The sequence below is a fragment of the Lontra canadensis genome, unplaced genomic scaffold, assembly GCF_010015895.1.
Source record: "Lontra canadensis isolate GAN:19392208 unplaced genomic scaffold, GSC_riverotter_1.0 scaffold2, whole genome shotgun sequence".
Classification (NCBI taxonomy): domain Eukaryota; kingdom Metazoa; phylum Chordata; class Mammalia; order Carnivora; family Mustelidae; genus Lontra; species Lontra canadensis.
In genome coordinates, this window is record NW_022630996.1 from 38,594,803 (window position 1) to 38,604,151 (window position 9,349).

General features: G+C 47.4%; 1 protein-coding gene and 1 non-coding gene across 2 annotated transcripts in view; both read left to right on the forward strand.

Moving 5' to 3' along the window:
• The window catches only part of NOD1 (nucleotide binding oligomerization domain containing 1), a 44,352-nt gene extending 36,117 nt beyond the window's left edge, over positions 1 to 8,235 (forward strand). Inside the window, exon 11 of the mRNA XM_032872337.1 lies at positions 8,144 to 8,235. Coding sequence (XP_032728228.1) covers positions 8,144 to 8,216 — 73 coding nt within the window. The 3' untranslated portion in view covers positions 8,217 to 8,235. The remainder of the gene's footprint in view (positions 1 to 8,143) is intronic.
• LOC116878918 lies at positions 446 to 573 on the forward strand. Its single transcript, XR_004384911.1, has one exon. It is a non-coding gene; the product is annotated as a small nucleolar RNA SNORA24 (small nucleolar RNA).
• Positions 8,236 to 9,349: the final 1,114 nt, after the last annotated feature.

Here is a 9,349-nt window from a genome sequence, read left to right on the forward strand (position 1 = left end):
AGAGCCTGATGTGGGGCTTGATCCCAGGACCCTGAAATCATGAACTGAGCCGAAGGCAGAGGCTTAACCCCACTGAGCTACCCAGGTGCCCCCCTTTCTCTTTTTCTAATGAAAAATTTCCCTCTCAAGTTTGCATTTCAAAGAATGGTTCTTACCTAGGTCCTAGAGAAGAAGGGGGTAGAAAATGTACAAGGAAAGTATAAAATTTTGTCCAGGGTGGCGATTTGGAGCATATCTGCCTATTATCAGAGATGCTCCAGTGGGCCCAAGAGCTGTTACTGGGTTATATTTTAAAAAGGTCTCTTCCCCTCCCATTTTTCCTTCAGCCTCAGGCAATGGTGGGCTCTGTTCATATTTCAAAGACATGATCAGATTTATGATTTAAAGGGACAAAGAATGCAAAAAGTTTTTTTTTCTAAGAGTTTTGGGGTAGTTGTGACTTAAAATTGACCTTTTTTTGACCTATCGGCTGTGGCAGTCTTCCTTCCTAGCCATGGAAGAGCACATTCTTATTTACTGGCAAAGCCGTCACCACTTAACGGGCATTAGATTCTGACTTGCACAGGTAACCTCTTTGCTTTTGGAAACATGGAGGGTGCTGGGTTTCTGGGTACATATCTAGCTATTGTTCAAATGCTTCCAGGAAGCTCAGTTGTTCTGCCGGGTAATGGAACACGGGACAAGATATTCAGAAATTCAGAGTAATGTGGGTGGAGGCTTATTTATTTAGTGCCCTGTGGTACATTGCCAAACATGATTTTAAATCTCAGTGGTTTGGGTCCTAAATGGTGAATAATGTTCTGGAAATTAGTAGGGGAGTATTTTCAATATAGGCCTGAATATTATTTCTGCTTAAATATGACATTCAAGGAGAGAATAAGTGAGTGTTTGTTATAATTGAATAAAATGCTTGATTGCTCTGGGGGAAAAAAAAGACCTTTTTTTCCCCTCAAGTGCAGGGCAATTTTGTTCCAATATACTGACCTTTGATAATATCCACAAATATTTTGAGAGGAATGGCTGAGGTTTGGAGATTGGTAAAGATAAGTAGATTTTTTACTTAATTCCTCCAAAGAACTGGATTCCAGCCTGAATATCAAGGGACTGGCTTACCTTTTTAACTAAATTTGCTTCTTTGTATCAAGGGGAATTTTATCTTTTGTACAGTCTGTATAAAGCTTTTTAACAAAAGTCTTCCCTTTCTATTAGCCCCTCAGCATCAGGCTTCCTCTGATCACTGAGGAGGGCCTAGGAGAAATTTCATCCGTTATCTCTTTCCTGTGAAGGGGAGGTTGTGAATAGTCCAATCTTTTTAATGTTTCTCTAAGCTTGGTAGGATCTTCTGAAAATGGAGGGAAAAGGGCTTTATAAAAGATTTGCAGTTGTTTGGGGGACATGAATTTTTGGCAGGAGGGGGTGTGGTCCAGGATACACCTGGCAAAGGTGAGCATATAGAAATGGCTGAGGCTGACAGAGGTTGATTACGGTAAACCAAGCCATCCTGTTTGTCCTGGGTGCTTCTATTAAATTCACTTTCTGGCTTCAAGCATTTATAAGAGTAGCCTATATACTTTGAACCTAGAGGTTGGGCTGGATTTTAAGAAGGGGAATTTCCATGGGATGTAGACATTTATCTTAAGTCTAATGTTTGTTCTTTTACCTTGTCAAGGGAATCCCTAAGAGTAGGCATTATACCAATAAGACAACTGAGAGCTCTTCATAAGTTATTTCTTTTTTTTTTAAAGATTTTATTTATTTGACAGAGATCACAAGTAGGCAGAGAGACAGGCAGAGAGAGAGAGAGAGGAGAAAGCAGGCTCCCTGCTGAGCAGAGAGCCCGATGTGGGGCTCGATCCCAGGACCCTGGGATCATGTCCTGAGCCAAAGACAGAGGCTTTAACCCACTGAGCCACCCAGGTGCCCCAGTAATTTTTCTCTTTCAAGTAGCCAATTTAAAGGATCTAATGTCTGGCCATCAAACAAATGGATCCTATTAATTTCAACCATGACTCAAAGTCATAAGCCTTTTAATGGCTTAATCCAAGACTTAAGAGGTGTCCCTAGAGAAAGCATAGATGATGCAGCCCCCGTGATCCAAAAACCTACTCCCAGGAATAGTCTGGGAAAGCAACCACCCTCTTGTACAGGCCATGAGAATGGTCTCTGGACCATTCTCTGTGCCTCTGGTCTTCCAGAGGATGCCTGGGATGCGTCTAGTACAGACCTGCTGATCTGTGACATGAGGCAGGTGCTACTGGAATGAGATTTCTCCAGCACTAAGGAGCAACAGAGGTCTCTCCCTTATGGGCTGGGACCTCTTATGACAAACTTCCCTGAAAGCTGGCATGGCCAGACAGAGCACGCTGCTTGTAACTGTGTATCTCGGGTCCCCTGCCTATTAGACGGGCCACCAAGATGCTCCCCAGTAAGTGTGCTCTTCCAAGTGGCAGAGACCAGCGAAAATATGCCCATGGGTCACAAAGCCAAGCTCTTAGGACACAGAACTAGACGAAAGGAAGAATTTTATATTCACATTAACAGCCCTGCCTAAGCCTTGGGTCTCTGGGGGCCAAACCAATACCTAGAAGGGCTATGCCTTGAGTTTGGGGACTGTGTAGTGTTTATCGCACACCCTGGTGCATGGACATTTTCTTGAGGCTGGCGGGGGACTGAGCATCAATCTAACCCATTCCATGACCAGGGTATCCTGACTGGGGGTCTTTGAGTTAGATGACAAGCACTGTTGTTGACGCATGACCACCAATTTTGCAGCTTGGGCTTCCAAGATGTTTCTTTAGCAACAGCCTTTACCTCATGTGCATATTAACCTACAGCAAAGTTTGTCTAAAGAGACCCTGGTTTGAAGAGAACCATGACCTCACCAGTCCATGAGGCCAGCTACACAGTAGGCTTATAGGACTGAAGCCTGCATTCTGTCCTGGGAGAATTCCTTCCTGTGACCCTCAACACAAAAGATACAGATGAAAGAAAACCGTGACCATCTCTGGGAGGAAATGATCAGTCACCCAAGAGTACTCTACCAATTTTTCCCAAAAGTTGCTCAGCGCAAGGAACTAGTTCTACAGTATTTTCTCCTGCTAACTGAATTTAGAGTAAGAGTCTTACCACTCATTCCACCAGACCCTGAAGACAGAGAAGCTGGGAGGCTGGTGTGGTCAGAAACCTTACCTTCTGCTGGCTGTGTGTGTGTCAGCTGTCCCAGATCTCTGTGCGACAACAGCCCCAGGGTGAGCAGCTGGCCCCGAGAATGAGTATTCACCAACCACACCAGCCAGAGGGAAGGAAAAATTCTTCCTCTACCCTTTAGTTTCTTCCAGTGGGACTAAGAGCTACATTTACATAAAACAGATTAACCAGAGGAAAAGAACACAAAGCTTGAGACCTAAAGAGACGACCCAGGCAGGCAGTTTTTAGAGGCAAGGAGTAAATTCATGAGGAATTGACAGGACAAAGAAAATTTAACTTTGGGAGCTCCAATTCGTAAGGAATTCTAGGCAGAATTTGGGGTGTGATACTAAATTAGTAGACATTAACAAGTATTGTCTATACATTTTTCTTGGCTCTAAATTTCCTATGTCTGGTGATAACAATGTCTGTACCTCCCTGGCACAGGAAGGGTGCCTTTCACATGGGAGATTTTTCTTCTGCTTTCAGGGGGACAGAGGGGGGTCTGAGGGTCCTTCTTGTACAGGTTGTCTCTTAAATACTATTTTATTTAAAATAATCAGTAAGCCACAGTGGAGCAACCTGCCCTTAGCCCCTACAAAACCAATTCACTAGAGCTCTTTTACAAATTGATTTTAGTAATACCACCCAGAAACAATATCTCACATTTATGACATACACACATACATACAAACACACAGAGGCGGTTGGTTAAGCATCTGCCTTCAGCTCAGATCACGATCTTGGGGTCCTGGGATGGAGCCTAACATCTATCAGGTTCTCTGCTCAGCAGGGAGCCTGCTTCTCCCTCTCCATCTGTGTTCCCTCTCTCTCAATTAAAATCTTAAAAATACACAGGGGGCGCCTGGGTGGCTCAGTGGGTTAAAGCCTCTGCCTTCGGCTCAGGTAATGAATGATTCCAGCATCCTGGGATCGAGCCCCACATGGGGCTCTCTGCTCAGCGGGGAGCCTGCTTCCCCCTCTCTCTCTGCCTGCCTCTCTGCCTACTTGTCATCTCTGTCAAATAAATAAATAAAATCTTAAAAAAAAATACAGAGGCAAAGACCCTATGGTTACTAATATTTGTGGATTTTTAGAATAAGACTTTTATTTGTCCCTGGAATCAAGCTTAAGGAGGCTGCACTGGACTTTGAGCCCAAGAGCCCTTTTTAGCAGTCTGTACTATAAAAAAGCCTCTTTTCCCCCCTCTGTCTCAGGTGATTGTGGGCTGTGTTTACATTTCAAAGACATGATGAACGTATAACTTCAAGGGACAGAGAAAGAATGTAAGTTCCTCCAAGAAGGACTGGGGTTTCCCAAGTCTTTGAGATAAATGAGGCAAGTTTCAGAATAGGTAAATGAATAGGTGAATTTTGAGTTGTGCCTAGAACGGACTTTCATTTTTGGGGTGAGGGGGAAGGTAAGGTAAGGATAGTTGCTCCCAATTTCTCAAATTGGGCTATAACTTTAATGACATCCTCGATCAGCCCACCTATCCCAGCTACATTATCGCCAATTCATTTCTTTCCCTCTGGGTACATAGTTGAACTTCAGAGATTTCTGGCAGTATTGAATAACCCTTGGGTTATTGGGTGTTAAGATGGGATCCCAAAAGAGGGTACGAAGGATATTGCCTTCCCCAAGTCCAGAGTCCCTCCCACAGACAGCCAAAAGAATAACTTGCACGTCCCAGGCCAGCAGAAAGCCAAGCCTGGTTACGCAAAATGAGACAAGGAAGAGGGTGACAGCTACCCCCTGGGAGAGAGGGCATCAGTGAATGATGGGTTTGGATTTGGGAAGAAAAGGGCAACATACGGTTTTCTTTTCCCTTCTCTACTGGGCACTGCAGGCACCTTCAGAAGCGATTCTGATAAGCATTTTCACCCTTTGCTGGCTTCTGCCAGTTTTTCCAGGGTCCCCTGTGCAGGCTCTGCTATCTGCTGGAGGTTCCTGTTAGCTATTTGTTTTTTTAAGCTATTATTTGAAAGAGAGGGAGAATGAGCACTAGCGGAGGGAGCAGGACAAGCAGGCTCCCATTGAGCAGAGCACAATCCCAGGACATGCCCTCAACCCTGCCACCAATCCCAGATCGAGACCCAAGCCAGTGAAGGCAGATGCTTAACTGACTGAGCCACCCGGCGCCAACAGTTTACCAAAAAATTCCTCTTCCGTTAACTCAGAGGGGCCAGTATGGGGGGTGGTACCTGTAAGGCCCATGCCTTGCCAGTTTTGTTTCTGGTGGTATTTTCAGAGGAGGAATGTCAATGCAGACAGAGAATTAGCAGCATGAGTCCTCAGAGGACAAAGGCGGCAAAAGGCGTTTCTTCTGACTTCCTTTAGGTCCCTCTTATACCTTTAATTTTCGGGAAGCTTTTGTTAAATCTTTTAATTCATTCTTAATGACACTAGTTCGAAATTTTGAAACCTTCTGGAGTTTCTGCTTGCCCATGTAAACACGCACCCTGTTTGCTTTGGGAACCGGGGCTTTCCATGGCGCTTCTCAAATGACTTTGTCTACTGGGAATGCTCCCCGTTGTGGCTGGTGTACTGCTAGGGTGTTTTTAGTACAGTTTTGCCGTTTCTGCAGATATTCCCAGCTCCCAGCACCACGGGTTTTAGACTTAAATGAGCAGGTGTGCTGGAAGACGGCATGTTTGACTCTTCAGAATTTAGGGATCCTCTTAGCTAAGCCTTGGGTATACAAAACAAGACAAACATGCACACTTTAACACACCAGCGGTAACCAACCACAGGGTGCTTCTCCGGACTGGCAGAGAGAAGGCCGTGCCCAGCACAGGCAGTTCCCTGCGTGGACTGGAAATGGGGAATGGACTTAAGCAGCAAAAGCCCAGTAAATGAGGACTGCGGGTGGGAACTGGGAAGGGATTCCAGCGTGGACTGGTGGGCTGAACCCAGGGCTAAGGATGGGTGCTCCCTGAGCGCACCCCCAACCCCCGTCACCTTGGACTGGAAAGCCAATTAGGTTGGTATCTCGAAGGCAAAAAGGGGAGGAGAAACCAAGAGGACTCACCGGCAGTGGCACCGGGCAAGGGCAAGAAAGACAGGAACGTGGAAGGGCTCGCGGGACACAGTGCCTGTGATTCTCGCCGTCCCTGCAGGGCCCTCAGGAGCTTGCTGTGGACCCCAGGGCCACCACCACAGCTGTGAAACAAAATTCAGCCGCGTAAATTGGAAGGTCTGATGGGTTTTATTTATATAATTCACAAATCAGGCAGCATGCTGTCTAGCAAGCAGAGCTCTGCTGAGCCCAACAAGAGAAAGGTTTTGGAAAGGCAAAGAAAGCATTCAAAAGGGGGCATTTACTAGCCAGAAATGCACTGTGTAGGCCAGGTTGCACTCCTAAGGAGCAGAAAGGGCTCAGGAAGTTTCCTGGTCAGGTTGCCTGGCTAAAGGCTGTATTCCTGGGGCGGCGGAACTGCAGTTTGATTAGGTAGTGAGTTCGGTTTACTGACCTGGGGCCTTTACCTCAGTGACAACACTTGGGGCCTGCGGGTTGTTTCTTAACAACAAAAAACCACACAATCCATGGTCACTGCTGTGTCCGTAGGTCTTAGTGTTGCATCTTCATTTGCTGACTAACAGGGCTGGAGTGCCAGGCACGGTGCTAGCACCATCCAGGGGTGACCCCAACAGACCTGCCTTCATCCATGGCTTTACCCCTAGTGAGCGAGATGCATAGTACATCATTCAAGCAATTCATTACGAGTGCTGTACAGGAGAGAGCTAAGAAGGGAACCGAACACAGATGAGGTTTCAGGGCACTTCTCCCTAAGGAAGTGGCATTGAAGCTAAGCCAGGAAGAATGAGTAGGAGTCAGTCAGCTGTGGGGAGGGGAGAGTGTTGCAGGGAGAGGAACAGCATATGCAAAGGCTGTGAGGCAGGGAGGAGGAGCACAGTATCCTTGAAGAACAGCAAGATGTCGTTGTGCTCCTGGGGTTCAGAGAGTATAGAAAAGACAACGGGAGGCAGAGGACTTGGGGCATACTAGACCATAAGAGATCTGTGGGTCATATTATATATTCTGGTCTTTATCCTAAAAGCAATGGAAAGTCCTAGGGGGGTTTGAGGCAGAGGGGGGATATGATCATATTTGCTTTATAAAAAGACCACTCTGGCTCCTCCAGGAAAACGGATAGGAAGAGGCCAGACGGTACTGCCGTGATCCAGAAAAGCGATGGTGGAGCTCAGACCACCATGGTGGGAGTAAAGATATGGAGAAGTTTCAGGGAGGCATGCTGGGGATGTTTAGAGAGTAAGACACAACTCTGGGATAGACCGAGTACGAAGATGAGGAGGAAGGAAGGGGTCAAGGCTGATCCCCAGGTCACTGGCTTACACAGCTGGACGAAGAGTGGTTCAACACTGAGCCAGGGGCCCTGGGCCGGCGTGGCCCCCTTGCGGTGCCTGGGAGGCATTGAAGTGAAGGTGTTCAGTAGGTGGAGGCACACAGGAGAGGTCTGGGCTGCAAGCCCACTGAGGTAGGGATGAGGTCGCCGGGGGGCGGTGATAGGCCCTTCCCCCAGCCTGAAGGAAAGCCAGTATTTAGAGGCCACATGCAGGAGAACAGGGGAGGGGAGACTGAGACGCAGTGGCAGACACAGGAGAAAGCCAGAGAGCCTAACATCAAGTCAAGTGAGCGTGGAGTTTCACAGAGGCCAAGGGCAAGACAGCCAAACGCCTGTGCAGGAGAAGATGACCAGGCCTGAGAGATGTCATTAAGTTCGGGTTCCTAAAGGCTATTGGTGACCTTAGTGAGAGCCAGTTCAGAGAGTGACAATAGCTGGAAAGGAGTAATATTGCCACACAAGAGTCTGAACAGAGCACGTCCCTTAACTTCAGGGCCACATGAAGAACAGGAATGTGTCAGGAACACATACCGGCGAGGCCCACACAAGTTCCTACCATTTTACTTATGTTGTTTGTTTTTCTCCAACAGCCTAAACGGAAATTTGATAAAGCCAGAGGAGGCCAAAGTCTTTGAAGACGAGAAGCGGATCATCTGCTTCTGAGAGGCCGCTTCCACGTGTGGGGCCCACACCCCAGGAAGGAGCCTCCCTGAGCAGCTGTTACAGTTTTGCAGGGCACGAATGCGCTTGCTGAGTCGTTTAAGTGACTGTAACTACGCCACGAAGAGACATGATGCATATCCAGGATATTTTTATCGGACATGAGAGGAGTAAGACTGAGCTCAGAACTGGCCCTCAGGACCAGGGAAGAGAGTTAGTCATGCTGTCCCCATGGAAGAGTTGAGGACATGGTAGAGAGTTAGTGCCAAGCTTCTGGCAGAAAAGGTGCTCAACAAACAATTTTTTTTTTTTTTTTAACCTGGAACCTTCTCTTCCTCCTCAGTACCTCCCCACGGGTTGACGGCCTGCCCACCTTTCACAGCTACAGATTAACGGACATACACACAGGGTCGGGATATGATGCATCCAAGGTTTTGTCAAAGGCTCCTTGTAGGCTTCTGATTTAGTCCTTGGGTCTCAGTATCTGTTGACAGAGATCATGGGGTGCTCTCTTAGCAGGTCTAAGAGAAAGGGTGGGGTCTTCGTGATGCTGAGTTTCTGCTTGGGGCTTTCTCATGCCAGGCTGACCTCCTTAGGAAGGCTGATAAGGGTGGGCCCAAGTGCTCTGCACCAGGAGGAAGAACCCGTGCCCATCCTCCAAAAGGAGTAAGGCCTGGCTTGTCTTTGTGGCCCTGGGGTCCAAACAGAAGCTTCTCTGTCTCTTGCCCTCCTGAGGAAGGGAAGTGTCTCTCTCCCTGCTGCAGAGCAGTTGTGAGGATGAGTGAACTTAAGGCTGAGGGAATTGCTGAGAACCCAGCTAGGAGACCCTGTCACATGGACCATCATGGCAGGCACGTGCTGGATGTTACATGGGGGAGAGGGTGGTGATATTACCAGATAACTTCTTTTGCCAAGTCATTTAATAAAGTACTGAAAACATTTCTAATTAGAATTTTCTAATTTCTAAAGGAAATTTTGCCTGAGAAGCACGGTAGGATCCCTGACCTCCATGCCTTGACTCCCTTCAGAGATACTCACTGTGCTGGTGGCACCCTGGTGTGGGGTGCTGTGCGGAGCCTGCTGAAGGAAGGCCAGAGCTGTCATCATTATGGTCCTTTGCAGGCCTCTCCACCTAC